The sequence below is a fragment of the Centrocercus urophasianus genome, unplaced genomic scaffold (assembly GCF_019232065.1).
Source record: "Centrocercus urophasianus isolate 14NV4802_14NV808 unplaced genomic scaffold, USGS_Curo_1.0 seq_16, whole genome shotgun sequence".
In the NCBI taxonomy this organism is placed as follows: domain Eukaryota; kingdom Metazoa; phylum Chordata; class Aves; order Galliformes; family Phasianidae; genus Centrocercus; species Centrocercus urophasianus.
In genome coordinates this window covers 7122403-7141806 of record NW_024884711.1, presented here as the reverse complement: position 1 = coordinate 7141806, position 19404 = coordinate 7122403, and the positions used below count along the sequence as shown (strand labels likewise).

The window sequence follows — 19404 nt, the reverse complement described above, 5'->3', positions numbered from 1 at the left end:
TCTGTGTGACAGCGACCAGGCACAAGAGAATGGAGCTGTGTCAGGAGAGGGACAGCTGGGGGTGAGGGACAGGGTCTGTGCCAGAGGGTGGTGGGCATGGAGCAGCCTGCCCAGGGCACTGGACAAGGCCCGGAGTGCCGGAGCTCAGGGAGCGTTTGGACAGTGCTCTCAGACATTGGGTTTGGGTTTTGGGTGTTCCTGTGTGGAACCAGGGCTTGGACTCCATGGTCCATTCCAACTTGGGATATTCTGTCTTTTCTATGTGTATTCAGAAACCAAAATAATGTTTAATCCATCTAGGGATATTATGGTGCTCATACAGTGTTTGAATTCTTAGTAGTTAACTTAGGGATTAGTTCTTCATGCTGCTTGCTTCGCAATGTTCGTGAACAACAAGAATGAGCTATTTTGGGGGCTAGTGAAAAAAACAGTTGTTGATGAAATGATGGGTTTATGGCTTTACTAATAATCTTGGCTATGGGCATGACAAAAGAAGCCCAGCATTTGATTTACGAAGTTGTGCTGCAGTGCTTAGGTTTGAAATTGGTTTGTGGCTTGACTAATATATCAGTAATGGCCATGGGAACAGTAGAAGGAGCCTGGCATTTGATTTAAGAAGCTGTGTAGTAATGCTTAAGTTTGAAATGTTTTGACTAATGTGTAGACATATATAAACATGTAAGTCGGAATAGCAAACAGCACACCTCATTTGTTTTTCAGTGACTTTGCACCTGCTGGATTTTCCCAGATGCCAAGTGCTGTTAACATCCTATAAGAGTTTCTTTCCCTAAATAAAATCAAGTATTCTTTCCAAGTAGAGCTGATTTGTATATGACTTTTTGTATTTTATAATTTTACCAGTTTCTTTCTTCCTCAGTGGAAGAATGACTGTCTTTACGTTATCTGACCATAGAGATACTGGTGCTCCAAATATAGCTAATAAAAAATGTAAAGATTGATTGTTTTGATTTTTGATACTGAGCTGTAAACAGCAAGAAATGCAGTCACTGAGAGCATGGAGAGAAATCTGTTAAGACTGTTAGTAAAAGCATTGCTGTATGTATTCTGTGTAGGATAAGATGATGCATAGTGGATGTATACCAACCTAAGTGAAGATTCCGGATAGTAGGATGTCATATAAAACCAGTAATTGTTAATTGCAGGCAAAACCTTAGTGTATTAAAGTGCAAAAATGAGAGGTCTGAAAGGAAATGTGGGAACTGGAGCACCTGACAGTGGACAAGCAACTTTATGTGTGGAGCTCCTCAAATGCAAAGGACAATGTCAAACCAAAGGGAACTTGTGATATCTGGATGTAAAATGTACAGAAAAGAGAGCTTAAGCTGGAGACAGGACATTGTATCAAAAGTTACATTCCAGTGATACAATGTTTTCAATGGGGCAGTTATCAATAGAAATCTAAAATTGCTAATGGCTGTAGCAGGTAAATCTCATTGACTGTACACTATTCTAAAAAAGCAACAGACTGAGAAGCTGTAATGATGGGTGACTTCATTTTATCTGTACGCAGATGGTATCCTGATTACTGAACTAATAGTAGTCAGGCACTGGTACAGTCTGCCCAGAGAGGTGGTAGATTCACCAAGGTGTTCAAGAAATGTGTAGATGTAGAACTTAGATGTATGGTTCAGTAGGCAATACTGATGGTAGGTGGATGGTTGGACTAGATGATCTTAGCAGTATTTTCCACTCTTAATGAATCTATGATTCTATGAATTTCCCAAACAAGGTGGAAGCAGTTGTGCAGACAGGACTTGAGACTGAGGGTTGTGCCCTGTTGTTTGCTTTGGTCCCTATTTGTAATACCATGCCTTCTCAATTTGCTGTTTAATAAATAATATTTAAGAAATTGTTAATTGCATAGACTGTCCCTTAATTTTAACATTTATGGCCAAGTTCATATCCAATTACAGATCCAGTACGAAGTAGTACTTTCTTATAGATTTATGTGTGGTCCTAGCACTGAAGAGTTATCAGCATGAAGAGGTAGTTTTGCAAAAATCAAAGTGGATGGAAATGCTGTGTACAAATATGAATTGATCCACAACTCTCCATATTGAAGTTGGGGTGATTCTAGAAATATTAACTATATGGAATAATGAATTCCCAGCTTTGCACACTGATTATGTGCTAGCAGGTCTTGCTAATCTCTGGGTGCAATTAATTGAACGACTGCCTTCATGAAATGAAATTTCTATTTCATTAAAACCTTCAAATTTGGATCATTTATTCCTAGAGCACACCCGCTCTGTGGTAGTTTATTAAACATTCTTACTCTCGACATTAAAGGAGTTGTATTTCTCATACTTCGTTATCAGCAAGCAAATGTACCTAGTCAATAATTCATGTTGCAGTTCCCTCAATAAATGAAGTGCCTTTTGGGATAGGCTGTCGTTTTTTAAAAATTGCTTCTGATCCAGTAAGCCAAATTATATAATAATAAAGCATGCCATCAATGTAAACAAATACCAGATGGACTGTAAAACATTTAATTTTAGGTCGGTGCAAATAGACTGAAATAAACACTGCTGTGGCATATTGTCAGTCACTAGTAAAGCTCAAAAAAGGTTTTCCACTGGGTGTCCGTATCCTCAAGGATTCCTACTTCGTGCTTATTTTCTCTTGTTTTAAATCTTGCTCTATTTCTCCCCATTTGCTGCCCATTACTGCACATGGAGACATGGTGTGCTGGCCTGGCTGCATTTCAAAGTGTGACAGTGCAAGCCAGGAAGTTTTGCTGAGAAGAGCCAGGTGGTGTTCCTGGGGATGTCCTGTGATCCTGAAGACAGTGGAGATGGGGCAGCTGCTTTCTGCGTTGTGGGGAGTGGGCTCATCTCTGTTGTTTTTTTCCCACCTCACGGAATAACACTGATCAGTACCACATCCTCTAGGGTGGATGCAAACAGTGACAGGTGCTTTTTACTCTTTAGCTGTGAGTTTATTCACTACAAGGCTCCTTCAGTTGCAGTCAGTTCCAGATCAAGTTCAGTGTCTTCGCGCCATTAAATTGCAAGGATAGGTCTTATTTACATTTAAAATATGATGACTGTTATTTCGTATTGATCTTTAAGATATCTGCTAGCCCTTCTGTTACTAAGTAGTTGATGTGTGATTACCATGTTATATCGGATATCCTTGTGTCTATATTCTAATTTAAGTGAAATTCATAATAATAAATCTAAAATAGGACAACCATTTTCACATTATATTGAAGGGAGTATTGCATTTCGAAGACATCTACATTTTAGTGTTTTACCTGTTCTTCAGTATGTGCTACCCAAATCTATGATTTCTTCAGTCAAATAGTTTTGGACTTCTAAAATCCTGCTAACACTTTAAAAAAAATGAAAAAGTTGGCTTTTTGATGGGCTGATACACTCTGGAGACCCAACAAAATTTTAGGACTACTGTCTGTAAATACATGCTGTATATGTCTTATCACATGCTTTAAAAGTTTTCCTTACAATGCTTTATGGAACCCAGCTATACTTTGTTAAACTGTTCAATACGTACAGATTTTCAGCAGATGATACACAGGTACTGTCACCAGATGATATGCAGAGGTAGCTTTTAATTATAAACCAATCATAAATTGCAGGTTGTATCATGTAAACAGAAATACTTTGTTTCTTCAGGATGTAAAGATGGATTCCCTAGCTAGAGGGGAAATGCATTCAGGACTGGCTAAGAGAAGTTTGTTGTTTTCCTATGCCTGCTAGTTTTTATTTTATTATTATTATCGATAGGCAGAAAGTCCATCAGTTTATAGATCTATCAGCTTATTTGATATCACGAATTGGAGAGAGATTGGAATGCCTTAACGCACAAAGAGTATGCTCTGAGAGAGTGGGATGAGGTAGAACAAATTTAGGAACATGAATGTGCTTTTTTATTGAAGACATTTAACCTGTGTTTTTTATCAGGAAAGAGGAAAGATCTAGAGACTGTGGTCCATCTGTGAAACTTCTGAGATCCTGACATAACTTCTTTGTCAATACTTAGCCAATAGGGAGCTTTTTAAAAATAATTTTAAAAAATTATTTACTGAGGTAGACAAAGATTGGCAGAAGGTGTAAGGTCCAGTTGCCACCTTCATATTAAATGTAGCAAAATCAAACCTTTCCTACAGAAAGCACAGGTTATGGGTTTTCCAAGCAAAGATACAGATTGGGTGGAGAATGGCTTGAGAGCAGCCCCCAGGAGAAGGATTTGGGGGTATGGGTTGATGAAAGACTCCACATGAGCCAGCTATGTGCGCTTACAGCCCAGAAGGCCAACCGTATCCTGGGCTGCATCAAGAGAAGTGTGACCAGCAGGTCGAGGGAGGTGATTCTGTCCCTCCACTCTGCTCTTGCAAGGCCCCACCTGGAGTACTGTGTCCAGTTCTGAGGCCCCCAGCACAAGAAGGACATGGAGTTAGATCCAGAAGAGGGCCATGAAGATGATCAGAGGGCTGGAGCACCTTTCCTATGAGGACAGGTTGGGAAAGCTGGGGCTCTTCAGCCTGGAGGAGGCTCCATGGGGACCTTGTAGCAGCCTTCCAGTACCTGAAGGGGGCCTACAGGAAAGCTGAGGAGGGACTTTTTATAAATGCATATAGTGACAAGACAAGGGGAAATGGCTTTAAACTGGAAGAGGGTAGATTTACACTAGATATTAGGAAGAAATTCTTTACTGTGAGGGTGGTGAGACGCTGGAACAGAGAGTTTGTGGATACCCCCGTCCTTGGAAGCATTCAAGGCCAGGCTGGATGGGGCTGTGAGAAACCTGCTCTAGAGGGAGGTGTCCCTGCCTACAGCAGGGAGGTTGGAAATGGATTATCTTAAAGGTCCCTTCCAACCCAAACCGTTCTATGAGTCCATGAAACGGTATATCTGCCATCTTGGTTGTATGACAGAAGTTTTCTTTATAGATGCAAATGTTTTCCAGTTCTCGCTAGGAATTAGCATTATGTAGTAGAAACTCAACCTCTTATTTACATAAGCACATTTTTCTGATTTGTATTGCCAGCAATGAATTTTAATAAGAAAAACACCTGTCTTGTAGTGTGACAGCTGATGACAGCATCAAAATCTCTGAGGGACTAAGATGACAAGCTATCCCCACACATCAACACATCAGGCTTCCACTGATGTCTTGGGCATATGATAATGTTGCATTAAGTGATGTTTAACAAGAGTTCATTTTATTTGTCAGTTTTGTGATGTGATCTCTATGAAGGAAAGTACGATGTTCCTGTGTCAATGGACGATGAGAATATTGTAGCAGGTATTACATGTCTTTGTACAGTGAGCCTTTTCTCTAGAGATGCTGACAAATCAAATAGCACAGCATACTGCTGCATGAGGACCAGGCAAGTTTAGGCAAAAATGCATGCGTTGTTGTACTAGTAACTGATGGTTGAGATTTAGGAAACATTTTCTTATGAAGGAATACACCTTTTTTTTTTCCCTTAAATTAACTGAATTGCCGTGGTTTTATCGCTGTCATGTTTAACTCGTGTGCCTTTACAGCCATACAGTATTGAATGGGAAATCATTAAAAGCACCGTGCGGATATCCCTTTGGTGTGGAACTTACCTCTCAAGTTACTGAAAATTTATCACTTTCAATAAAATACCGTGATATTCTCTAGTAGTCTCAAAATGCTCCTTCAGGTGTAGACCAATGATCCGTGTCTGAATGCCTGGTAAGATAGATGGAAATGGTATGCTTTTTTATGATATGTGCTTTTTGGATGACATTTCAACAGGAAGATCCCAACAGAATATGCTTCCTCTGAGTATTCAGCACCACAAGGTTTCTTTTCAGGACAGTTCGACAGTAGACTGCACATCTCCCAAGTACAGTGTAGAGCTGAGTCTGAATCAGGGATTCTGTCATGGCACTTTTATGTGCTTAAGTTGAAGAATATAACAAAAAAAGTCCCTTTAATGTTTTCCACCCTAGGATGTTTAGGGCCTATCTGCTGCTGCTAACTACTGACATTCAGAGTTCTTTGGAACAGTAGGATTAGGTTTCAGCTTCAAATCTAGATTTGCTCTTTCCACTTAGGTGTTCAAATGAAGAGCAAGTAGATCTTAAAAAAAAAAAAAAAGTGTCCTGATTTTTAATCAGAAAAACAGTCATAGAAATATTGGCCTCTGTGAGATTTTTTCCTCATGCTTCCACAGAGAGGCTCTGGCAGAAGCAGCAAAACCAGTCTGTTTCTTGCTGCTCCTTGTTCCATGTGTGAATCTTGAACATACGCTCTGAGTGGGCTTGAAATTACTGAGATTTTTTTTTTTAATTTATAGTTATTATTATGCAGTAATCCCTAGCACTGAAAACATGTCATAAAAAAATAAAAAAATAAAAAATCAGTACAGCAGGGAATTAGTGTGAAAAATCCTTCAAAATAGCATTTTAAAAATGTTGCTTGATCACTATGGTGACTAGTGGTTTTATGGCATTTAAATACGTGCTCTTTGTTTACCCACATTTGTCTAGTTTCATATTGCCAAATACTTGGCTAATGTTACTGTTTTACATTTTAAGAAACTATGGTGGGATTATAAGCATTATGAGATTTTCTGTGTTCTTCTGTTTTTGCTAATGTGAATATTTATTTTTTTTCTGTAGAAAGGTTCTGAAGGAACTCTCTATTGGAGACCTAAAGCCTAATGAAACAGTTGAAGCAAATCTGGAAGCACAACTACTCTCCAAATTAGACCATCCAGCCATTGTCAAATTTTATGCAAGCTTTGTGGAGCGAGATAGTTTCTGCATTATCACTGAGTATTGTGAGGTGAGAGATTTAGATTACTTTGAAGAAATTTGATGGAATGTGTGCTTTAAAATAGGGTCTTAAAAGAAACCCAGACCAGTTTTTTTTTAATGTTTCACTCTGTATTTTATTCTTATTTGTTAAGTTTGGTACCACCTGCTACTTGTTAGGCATTTTTCAAACAGACAGTATTACCTGCTTGTGTGTGCTCATGGACTTGCAGCTCAAAAACAAACCAGGGAAGAGAAAACAGGTTATTTAAATACTAGCTCATTTGGTTTACTGTAATTGGTAGTAAAAGACGTAAGGCAGATAGATTATGAGATTTCTAGATGAACTTAGAAAGATTAAAGAACCACGAATGTTTTACTGTTTTATGCATAAGAGAGGATGAGATTGGGAATTTGGAGGTACACTGTGAAATTTGATGCAAATGAGTAAGGGACAACTGTCTTGTGAATTGGAGCTGATTACAAAGAGCTTAAGCCTGATCATGTAGGTGATGAATTGCTAGCAGTATTTACTTTTTAAAGTGGAGAATATTTGATGAGTCAGACCAGAGTGCAAGGGATACAACTAATTCTAAAGTAGGAGACAGTACTGTATAATTAGCAGTTTGATATATATATTTTTTTTGACTGCAGCATTTGGTTTAAAAACATATTGATAAAGTCTGTCTAAAGGCTGTAAAGTAAGTATTTAAACATATTTAAGCCAACTTTTTAAGAGTTTATATGAAACAAATGTCTACTTTTGCGTTAAATATAGATGTGCTGTTCTTAAAACATCTGTTATACACACAGTGCTCTTTTTGTGAATCTGTGAAGCAGACTTTTCAGTTGTGCTCTGCTAGACGTTTGAAATACTTTGAAAGCTAATGATGTTGGACCACTAGGTCATCTGTCCACCATCAGGCTTGTATTAGCTAATCACATTTCTCCAAGCATCCAACTTTGATGTGAATAATTGAAGAAGTAAAATCTGTGCAAGTCATTCCCACCTTAGTAACCTTCTTTGATGACAGTTAAATGCACATTATAGCTGGGATTTTTTTTTTTTATTGTATCTGAAATGTTTGATTATGTTATGCAATCTGAACATTTGTTAATGTACTCTTCTTATGTTCATGCGGAAATTCTTTGCTTCACGCTCTGAATGTCTGACAGCTGGGGCTTAATGGAATTTTTATACTTTCAACTCTTACTGGAAATTCAGTGCTGAGAACTGAAGGATTATCCTAACTATCCAGATATTCCTGTGCACTGTGATTCTGTAGAATGCAGCCCAAAACCAGATCAGTTGATCCTGTAGAAATGAAGGAGTCTCTTTCAGCAGCATTATGGGAGTGCCTTTGGTCCACTGCTTTTTACTTTCATTTTTCTGTCTGAAAGGAAGTTATTGGTGAATAAAAAGGGTGTGATAGTAATCACAATAATAATCAAAACCTGTTGCAGCATGCCTTGATATCTTTCTTTAATTCAGATGAAGTCAACTGCCCTGAATTGAAGTATTTTAGTATAGAGTAGCCATAGAATCCAGTGGACGTGTACTCAAACACACACAAATGCATTAGAAAAGGCAAAGAAAGCATGAGGAAATTGATGTGTTGACTGTGTAGCTGAATCTTTTCATTTTTGAGTCTACAAGGTCAGGCCAGAATGACACTGGGTCCACTAGAATTTGCTTCTGATTTTTCCAGAAGGGCAGACAATGTTGTATTATTGCCATTAAGCAATTGGGATGTATTAAATCAATTGTTCAGATAAGGGAAGTACAAAGCACAGTTTTGCATACTGTTATATTTGCGTACTGCTATTCTATTTTACCTTGAGTATTTCTATAAGGTATGCTTTCGTATTTACATATCTATAGCCTGTCTTTTAATATGGTGGGAATTGGATCTTTTTATGAAAAAGATGCATGTTTAAATTGAGAATAAGAAAAGTGCGTCTGATCTGTCCTTGTTTGGAAATCTAGTACATTCAGTTTCTCATGCACAGAATAATTACCTCTTTGGCAGTAATTTGTACTCTTGGACAGACTTAAAATAAAGAATAAACAGCAAGTTGGCATGGAAACAGAACTACCCTCTCAGCCTTATTCTCTTTTCTCCAAAGAACTGTAACTCATTCATTAGCTGCCATACTTTGTTCGTTCTTGTTTGAATTGTGTAGTGAGCCTCCAATGCAGCTGCCCTGTCTTATACCTATCCTATGAACAAAAGACATCTTTTAATATAGCTGAATTCTCTCAAAATTATAGAAAAGAAGTATGTGTATTCTGTTTCAGTCTTTTTCTTGAGCTTTTCTGACAACTGTAATGATTCAACATCTTAGGTATATAAACAAGATGAACATTATTATGTAATTCAAATTTGAAACAAAAAACAAGCTTTTGCTTTTGTGAAACTTGGGTTTCATTTTCTGGCATACATTGGACTTCAGTCAAATACAGTTTTTAGAAATGCAAACAAAGTAGTGCCTTTAAATGTTGTATCATTTTAATACATCAAAAATCAGAGCTAGTTACACTTTTCCTCAGAAAATTATTTCTGTCTCTTCCCTGCATTCTCACTATGATGTGAACATACATATACTAAGGAAATTTAAGGAGAAGTAGTAATTAAAGCAATTAATGCCTGTTCACATCATCAGTCTCTGGTACTGAGCTGTTTTAAGTTAGTGGTGTGTTTGATGCTCTTGACATTTAAATAGAAACTGTAGCATGGAAGCTTTCTATTTTGTTTCTACTTTGTTAATTTCCTCGTGGACTTCATTATATTGGCTTTCCAAAATGCAAAAATGGGTTAATAAACTTTTTTAGAGTTTCATGGCTGCAAAATTTCAACAAATTTGTAACAATGCATTTTTGTTTTCCTTTCTTAGACATAGCAATAAGCTTAAATTAACTGCAGGACATTGAGACCAATCTTGTCAAAAGCCACACAATTACTTGAGGGCACATGTAGTGCTTCATTTGACTGCTTTTTCGCTTTTTTAGATCATCTGAAGGACTTTTCAGGTCTTATGTTTCTTTGATTTTTTCACATCAGTGCATGATTGTGGAAGAGAATACATTGGGAGAGTGAGAAATGGTGATCGCAGGCTGCTGCACTTCAGCTGTTTACCTGGTTAGTCCCCTGGGGATAGTAGCCAGCTGCCATGGGTTGGAGCAGTCCCTGAGTCTTGGACTACTGCTACTATTGGCTCTCTATGGTCTGGGGCAGCCATCTGGAGTAGGTGAGTCAGTGCTTTTGAGGTGCATGCAGGCTTAGACACAGCCCATCTGGCTGCCATGCGGCAGGGTACCCAGCAATACCTTTTCTTCCCTTCTTCTGCTCTGCTGTGAGCAGCCATGGGGAAGCTGTTGAACATTTGGAGTTGCAAAGAGAGAGCAGCTGCTCAGAGCTCTAAGCTCCCAAAAGAGCTTCTCTCTGGACTACAGTAGGGAGGCAGATGGAGAGTTGCAGCCATAAATATGCTGAATCAGACATTTCGATTTAGAAATGGCAGGACATTGTTAGGGAACACATTTTTGATATATGACAAAAAGCAGATTGTCTTTTTTTTTTTTTTTAAACAGTCACTTTTGAATGTTGCAATTCTTAGAGTTAAGAACCACAGGAATTATTGTAAACTCATGTCCACTCAGAAATGTATGGATGTGAACCTGCTAATTTTGTAGTGTAAGCCAGTGGTTTGGGGAACCATTGAGCAGACTTCGACATTTTGAGAGTCAACAGTACAAGGAAAGGTTGATGATGGGAAATGACATGTATCAACATAACCAGTGATTTATTTTCCATATGCATCACAGTGGTACAGGTTGAACTATTTTCTTGTGCATGGCAAACACACACACAGCTATACATTCTGATTTTATGCAGAGTGTGTAATGCAGAAGTAATGATTTATGTAGAATAAGTTATCTTGGTGTAAGGTAATTTATCACTAGAATACAATATGACTCACGGTCCCTTTGCTGTGGGATTAGTTACCTCAACAGAGATCTTGCCACTACTGTCATTCCTGTAAACAAAATCCATTTATTTTATAAACTGGATAAATAACCAGCAGGCAACCATCTCTTTTTTAGCAAAATAAACAGTTTTCATTTAACTCTCCTCAAGAGCCTCTTTCATCGTGCTGTTGTTCAAATGACTTTTTCACATACATGCATTTATAGTTTTCAAGTAGTCTTTTTCTTTATGTATTTTCCAGTTCATTTGGCATTGCATGCTATGCATCACATTGCTTCATTTCAAGTGTTACATCAAAATTCAATTGTAGTTTTTAATGAAATATTCCTAATAGCACATGCTACAGTTTCTAGGTGCTTGAATTCTGCTTTGTTTCTAGCAAAAGAAGGACAAGGTATCATAATTCTTTTGAGAGAACTGTATAGTTTATTCGATTATGCTTATTTCAACATAGTAAATGAGTGTCTCTTGACTGTGCATTGCTTGACTTAAGTGGCAGTGTTTTCCCCAGAATTACAAGCCATTAGTTAGACAGGTCGGGTTAGAATCATTTTGCTTACTTAGGTGTTTCTATTTGGGCCACTCAGTGTAGGCTGTCTTTGTAAGCCATTGTAGAGAAACAGCACTTGTACTGCATAATCTCTGTCTTCCTAAGGCAAACACTTAGATGGCAGAGATAATTGCACACTACCACTGCCTGTTCCTCTTATTAACTATAAAGGGAGTTTGAGGTGACCAGCTCAGATGGACGTGTTTAAAACTGGGTGATGTGAAGTGAGAACAGCAGAGAACTTTGGTCATTTTGTGACACTAAGCAAGATCTGACCTACTTTCCCTAGGCAGCCAGTCTGCTTGATCTCATTTGAGTCCAGAGTTCTGTATGCTTCTGGTGCTATGAGAGTTCAAAATTCATGTCCAAGCATTAATTTTACTGACTGTGTGCTGAAACCGTAAGAAAATGGAGTCCTGTGTTTTCACGAAGGAAAAGACATTTTAAAAACTTACTTTAAATGTACAAATGTTTTGTGATGTTTTTCAGGGTGGAGATCTAGACTATAAAATTCAAGAGTACAAAGAATCTGGGAAATTATTCACACAAAGACAAATAATAGAGTGGTTTATACAGTTGTTACTTGGAGTCAACTATATGCATGAAAGGTACAGTCATTTTAACATGGAAACATTTGGCTGGGAGGGGAGTGAGTAAACTTTTACTTTCTTATACATGTTCAAATAGAAATTAAACCATATTGATTATTTTCTGCCTGTATAAAATCCTATTTACCAAGCTGCTATAGAGCGTACGTAGTAAATTTAAAGTGTAATTAATTAGCTACCGTGCAAGAACATTGTGTATTATATCTTTTAGAGGTGCAGTACTGGATGTCTTTCAGTGTTAATGTTCCTAATAGCCAAGTGAAAAATCTAAGAGGATAGAATTTGTTCAGTATTGTTAGAATAAATTGGAGCTAAGGTTTAAAATAGAAGACAGCATTTTAAAGGGGATTCAGCAAATAAGTCTTGCAAATGTTTAATGTAAAGAATCGAATTATATGCTTGATGTGGTCCCATTGAAATCAGTGAAGTTAAACACGTATATTCTTTAAGCACTAACATTACTTTTAACAGCACATCAAAGATTAACCTAATCATTTATGTCATTCAGACAGTGGCATATGATTAATTACCACATTCTTTAACCAACAGTGCAAGATCCCATGCCATCACAGACATCAAGTTGGTTATCTGATGGAGTGTCATAGAGTAATGGTTTAAAAATGTCCCTGCTGTAGGTAACCAAGGTCAGATATAAGGATTCAAAGCAGGACTTAAAGGTTTCATGTGAGCTGTAAGGAACCGGCGCTCCAGCTATCTCCTGGTAGCATGCTCCACACACAACTCTTGCCCAAGTTTGCAGACTATTGAACAGCTGTGGAAATAACACTTGGTCTGAACGGAGATAACAACAGGTAAATACCTACCTGGTCATCTCTGTGAGTGCCTGCAGTGTGATTTACACAGGCTGATTTCAGTGATTTAAACAGTTCCCTCATTGCCATTGTAGTGGTCACATGTATGAAAACTGTTTGGTCCACCCTCTGTGTCATCTCATGCTGTCATCGTGGAGCTAGGTGTAGCTGTTTAGCACAGCTATAGATATGAGGGAAACAGTGCTGTGCTGAGCCAAGAGGAGAAGGCTGCTATGCAGAGAGCTGGAGGAACAGCTGCTCAGGTAGGAACACAAGGGCCCCTTTCAGGAGCAGTGAGACAGGTGAAGTCAGCCTGGCTTTCAGCATCTTCTCCTCTCCTTTGTCTCTTCCCTGTTGCTTTTGTATGTTAGCAGCTCTGACCATGTTAGTGAACAAGACAGAGTCCTTTCTGGAGACCATTGTAGCCCACGAGTCCAAGATGCTTCACCCTGCCAAGACGAACAATTTGCACCATTATTCTTCTTTTTGAACATTCAGAATTAAAAATGTCCTTGCCACAAGGACTATCTTAAAGGCTAAGGATGTTTATCTGCAATCACCTTGTATGACACTTTGCCACTTGTAAATAATTAATCTATATAACGCCACATTCAATTTTAGGTGCCTGTTTTGGGGAAATGAGCCGATTTGCCTAGAATAATGACATAAATCATTAGTACAGCTAGTGGAGATAGAGAAAAGTTGGTTTGAAGGTTAGGTTACACCTAGAATCTAGAGATGAGAATTCTTCTTTTTTTCCCCAGGGTTTTTTTTTCCAATCTGAATATAAAATAGATTGTATGAACACTATATTGAGGCTGAAAGCAGTGTGAAATTCATATGACTGTTTCAAATCTATCTCACAGCAGGGCTTGGGCCAAATTCTCTTTAGCTGCAAGAGAGCAGTAGATGGAGACAGTCGCTTGTCTCCAAGAACAAGTATTCCTGAGTTGAGTTGAACTGAAGTATGTAGGATACCTTTGACCTAAAGAGAGATGCCTAATGAGTTTTTGCACCTACAGTATCAGGCTGTAGAGGGAAGAGGACAGAGTAAATTGCTGTCTAGGACTCAGAACATTTTGGTTCCTAATTGTCAGTGTCACAGAATGAATCATAGAACAGCTTTGGTTGGAAGGGGTCTGAAAGATAATCTGTTTTTCACTCCCCTGCTGTGGTGATACACATGGGGTTTGTACACAGTGTGCCATGCCAGCCCCACAGGCTGCAATGATGGTAGCACAGCAGGGAGAGAACTCACGATGCCGTGTTTTTCAGTGTTCACCTGAGCTAGAAATGACATAGGAAAAAGGGAATAAAAACCCATATTGTCTAACTAAACTATTAGTGCTTTTTTTCCACCCTTTTCTTGAAATCTAGTTTAATAATTTATCATTAAAAAGTTGGTAATCTGAAAGTTCTATTTGGAATGAAATCCTTTCTTTAATGTATGCGTTTAGATGGTGCATTGTATAGACTAATGCAAAGTAATAGGTTGCATGAGCTTATTTCCTTATGTCTCTGTTACCTTCTTTTTTCCCAAACATCCTCTTTGCCTGCTTTTTCTCTCTGCATTATTTTTCTAATCTTCTACTTGTTCTCAAAAAAATCTTTTTAGAATTCCTATGAATGATTTTTTTAATATATATATACGTATGTATGTGAAATTACTGGGTTCTCCAGTGAAAATAACAATTTGATTTTCAAACAGCATTTCATTTTCTGTCTTTGAATTAAAGCTATTTAATAGTACCTCTCCAGACACATACAAATGTCTTGACAGTTTTATTTGTATTTGCATTTCCTGTACTTCATTATGTTTTTGACTGTATTCACTAGAAAGCCTATTCTCTATCTTATTAGTATACAGCCAAACAATAGCTTAGATGGGAAATGGTAGGCTTTAAAACTACTTACAGAAATGCATTTGGATTACAAAAATGTAAACATGTAATAACAGTCCACTATTTATATATCAAGGAGTCATACATTATTTCTTCTACACTGATATGGGAAAAAACATATAATACTTATTTGAACTGTGTTCTAATGGAAAGAAAACTTAGCGCCCTAGATTTAGAAGCTTCAAGTATTCATTTTCTATGGGCTGGACTTTCTCAAGCCAATTTTCAGAAAATCCATCTGCTGTAGATGGGAGTTTTTATTCCAGAACAGCAAAACATAATTATTTTTAGTTTTAGACATAGAGTATTATATGATTGTGCTTCTTTTACAGCTTTAGTTGAACTTCTGTGCTTTTTGAAAGCTCTCATGCTGGAGATTTATCTCTAAAAAGAACTGTTCTTCTACTTTGCATTTCTTCCCCTGTAATAAGAAAGACTGCAGTTTAGACATTCATGTCTCTTACTTATGCTTCATAAATCCCAAGGGAGTAATGAATATCTCCTGGTGACTTTCCATTTATTGTCTATTTTACATAATTGGAAGAATTTTTGAATTTAAACTCGAAAGCTAAATTGTCTGGAATCGAATAGATTGAATCATCATTTGTCATTTGTGTAACCTAGAAGAGAAGTTAAAGACAGCAACATAATTTCAGTGATTTTATCCACACAGAGAGAGTTAGTGTGAAACCATCATCTGGTGTGTGGCATGCTTGTAGCCCAAACACACACCAGGGCACAAAATGGATCCCTCAACAATCAGGCAATGAGACTGTTAATTCATTTAACCTCTGCTTGAACAAAGATGACCATTATGTTATCCATCACTTTCCTAATCTTCTTGAATAATATACTGACACTGAGATTTTGATAAGGTTACTGTTTATGCAAACAAATCTTTTACTTTCAATCTACAGGGTAGAAGACTTTGCCCAAGTCCTTTATGTGGATTTCATGTTGTCTTTTGTAGTACAGGATCCACAGTTATACAGAACCACTTAGATCTCAAGATAGTTCTTCAGAAAGAGCGAAGAGAGTTACATTTCTGAGTGTTTCACAGCAAGAACTACTTCAGATTCAATTAGCTTCCCTTGCTAGTAGGTTGCAGAGAATCTTTATTCAAGGAGGCTGCCTGCTGCTCAGTGATCCACACTGCTTTATCATTACTATGAGACAGCAAGCGGGTACTCTGTAGAAGATATAGGCACAGGTATATTTACAGGCCAAACTTAAAACCATCCTGAAGTGTTAATTTCTACCCAAAATATCAATAACCACTTCGCTGACTGTCAAGTTAGATTAAGTTTTACTGGGGTCCAGTTAGATCATGTTGCTTTATTGGCAACGTGTATTTATTTCTTGCTAGAATTAAAGTAGTTGTTTCAGTTAAGGTTTCAGCTTGTAACTTGTTTATTGTCTGACATATCCGGGCAGAATAAAGTGGTTGGTATCGAGAAACATCTTTTTTTTTTTTTTAAATCATATTCATACATAAAGGGATCTCATAATTATTGTTAATGCCAATAATTTGCATCAAATTTGAATCAATATATCACAAGCATTTATTAGCATTACATTCTATTTCAAACTGATGTGGCCAAAATGCTTGTTATTCAAATGCTTGTTATTCAGATCACTGTTACCCGGTTTTTCTGTTCAAGGAGTCTATGGTTATATTTCTACCAAACAAAAACAAACAAAAATCTAACTCAAGAAAAATCTATCTCAGTGAAATCAACTTCTTTCAAAGGCTCTGTGTGTTGCATGGTAAGGAAGCAATTTATGAAACTAAATTAACAGAGCAAGATTTATATATGACTAGATATATGTGGGCTTATAAACCAATAAGGAATATACTGTTAGTTTAATTTCCTTACTGATGTAATGCATGATGAATGTACATATATTGCACAAGAAAGTAAAGAATAAATTATGCATAAACATCAGTGGAAGCATGCTGAATAAAGCATTCATTTTTCCAGATGTGCACATTTCTCACTGCAAGTATTATTTTCATGACAAAAATTACGAAAAAAAAATCATAAGTATAAAAAATTCTTTTCTATTGTCCCATTAAATTCTAATGTCCCATTGAAATACAATTTTCTTGTTTGACTGTGTGTGCATTACAGTACCTTCTAGTAGCTATTATACTTTTTTTCCTTCCTGTTTATGAGCAGAGTATAAAAAATAAAAATCAATATGTTTGTTTTCTTGCAAAAATTGTTTTCAAATGAGGTGTGGACTAAACAGCTTATTTAAATTGTGCTGTAGACTAAGCATTTTATAGTCTTAATGTGCAAGCTATTTTGGAAATCATTTAAGTGTCTCAGTGTGTAAGACTTTCATAATTCAATACAGTTTGACATAGTGCTTGAGAATGACTCAAGAGCAACTAAAATCTACTTATGCATGGAATTTTTCTGCCCACATCTCAAGAATTTTACAGCTTTTCTTATCTGTTCTAAATGGCTATATGAGGAATGCATTTATAGTACCAGTTTCAGTAGCCAGTCTGTGCTGAATGCTGTTCCAAACAAATGCTGTGTATTACCCAAGCTATGAGGAGCTTCAGAGTGGTTGAGTTCAAGTTTAGCTGAGGTTGTAGGAAACCCTTTTGGAATTGTTATTAATGAATTCATTGAGACTGTGCTTTGTGTACTGCAGAGATATATATTTTTCCCTAATAGGGTGGAGAATTCCTGTCATGCATTAAGATCTCAAAAAGCCGAGGACATGCAGTTAGTCCCAGTGTGGTGTGTAGCATGTGATGTTGTTCAGTCTTTGATAGAAACATAAGTCTGTAAGAGCTGGTTGCTCTATTTCTTTTCCTTTTGATCTCTGTCTTTGTGAAGTTCTTTTATCTTCCAGGCCATTACTTTAAAAAATTGTACAACTAGCCTTGTCTGAATTAGTATTTGTCTTTCAAATAATGCATTTTCTCTGAAGGAGGATTCCCTGAGCTTATTGCTGTTTTTCTTATCCCTTATTCTACTGTGATACATCTTGTTCTTCTGGCTGTAAATAGTATGTAATACTTTTAAGAAGAGCAGGACAGGAAGACTTGCTTTTCTCCTTTCCTCGGGAGCTCATTTTAAACCTGTATCTGTATTCTCCAGCTGGGATTCCTGGGCTCATTTTATTATCCTGTCTGCTTAGGCTCTTAGCTTGCATGTGGGTGTCTGTGAATGCATCTCTATGGTTATTTGAAACTCCTTAATGCCATTGTCTGTACATTGTTAAACAGAGTTAGACTGTAACATGGTGAGCTGTCCTTCCTGGCAAGGAAAGAAGATAAATACTTGTGAAACCTGGTAGTTGACTGTGAATCCTTCAAGTTAGATGAGATTTAAAAAAAATCTTTTTAATTTTTTTTTTTTTTTTTTTTTTAATAACAGGAGAATACTTCACAGAGACTTGAAAACCAAGAACATATTTTTGAAGAATAATCTTCTTAAAATTGGTGAGATTTCCTTTTTAAAGACACATTTTATTATGATAGAACAATCCAGCAGACATTCCATGAATAAGGAGATTTAAATAAAGTGATATTAGATGTAATGTTTGTTCAGTGGTCAAACATTTCCATATCAGACAATAGAACAGGGTCCAATCAATCGGTGATGTCCCAGGCTTGAGGGTGTTCAAAGCACAACTAGGCCTGAACCTGAGCACCCTCATGTAACTTTAAACTGCTCCTGGTTTGAGACAGGGGTTTAAAAACTTTATAGCTCTCTACAGTTCCCTGAAAGAAGGTTGTGGTGAGGTGGGGGTTGGCTTCCTCTCCTGGCAACTAGCGATAGGATGAGAAGAAATGGCCTCAAATTCTGCCAGGGGGGGGATTCATGTTGGATATTTGGAAAAACTACTTCTCTGAAAGTGTGGTGAGGAATTGAAACAGGCTGTCCACAGAAGTGATGGAGTCACTGTCTGTGGCAGTGTTCAAGAAACATGTGGATGTGCTACTTTGGGACATCGTTTAGCAGGCAATATTGGTGGTAGGTAGATGGATGGTTGGACTAGATGATCTTAGAAGTCTTTTCCAACCTTAATGAATCTATGATTCTTTGATTTTATGGTCAGATGACCTCCTGAGGCCTCTTGCATCTATATCATTCTGTAAATCTGGGTTCTCATTTTTTTTCCCCACACTTAAAATTCTGTCATTTTTTAATGCCCAGTCATTTTATTGTGTCTAACAGTAAAACATAAAGAGTTTATGTTTTAAAATTATTTAAAACATAATTTTTTATGTTTTATTAACTTTATTTAAAATAAAGTTAACAAATAGATGTTTTCATATGTTCTTGAAATGTTAATATTGTATTATAATAATTATAAATATAATAATTAATTATTGTATTATTAATATTGTATTTTTGTTTTTATTTGTGCTATGATCTAATATGGATGTCCTGATCCATATCTTAGTTTTCTCTCTTTATTTACTAAAAGCAGTAATTGCAGGATCAACTCAGCACTTAATTGCCACTGAAATTATTTCACATTAATTTAATTTCTGTAAAGAGTGCCAAGCATTTATTGCAACAACTTGATTTTAAGTTACTTATTTCTGATTTTTTTTTCGGTATTCATCACCATGGTGCCAAAGTATCAAGCTCTTATGCCTAGAGCAATTCACTACACACACTGATAGGGAAAAATCTTTCGTAGTATCCCAGTGGTGTTGTTAACTTCTATGTGTAGAAGTTATCAGATAATGTGGACAAAAACTTGTATTTTTTAAATCCTTTGGCCTATTTCCTGC

At 36.9% G+C, this 19404-nt stretch overlaps 1 protein-coding gene across 4 annotated transcripts in view; it reads left to right on the top strand.

Annotated features, from left to right (window-relative positions):
* The window catches only part of NEK11 (NIMA related kinase 11), an 85537-nt gene that overhangs the window by 12752 nt on the left and 53381 nt on the right, over positions 1-19404 (top strand). For 2 of the 4 annotated variants that reach the window (XM_042816453.1, XM_042816451.1), the window contains exons 3-5: positions 6642-6807; positions 11805-11923; positions 18035-18099. In XM_042816453.1, coding sequence (XP_042672387.1) covers positions 6642-6807; positions 11805-11923; positions 18035-18099 — 350 coding nt within the window. Of the gene's footprint in view, positions 1-6641; positions 6808-9792; positions 10026-11804; positions 11924-18034; positions 18100-19404 lie in introns of those variants that run through there. The other 2 variants (XM_042816455.1, XM_042816454.1) reach the window with 2 other exon arrangements.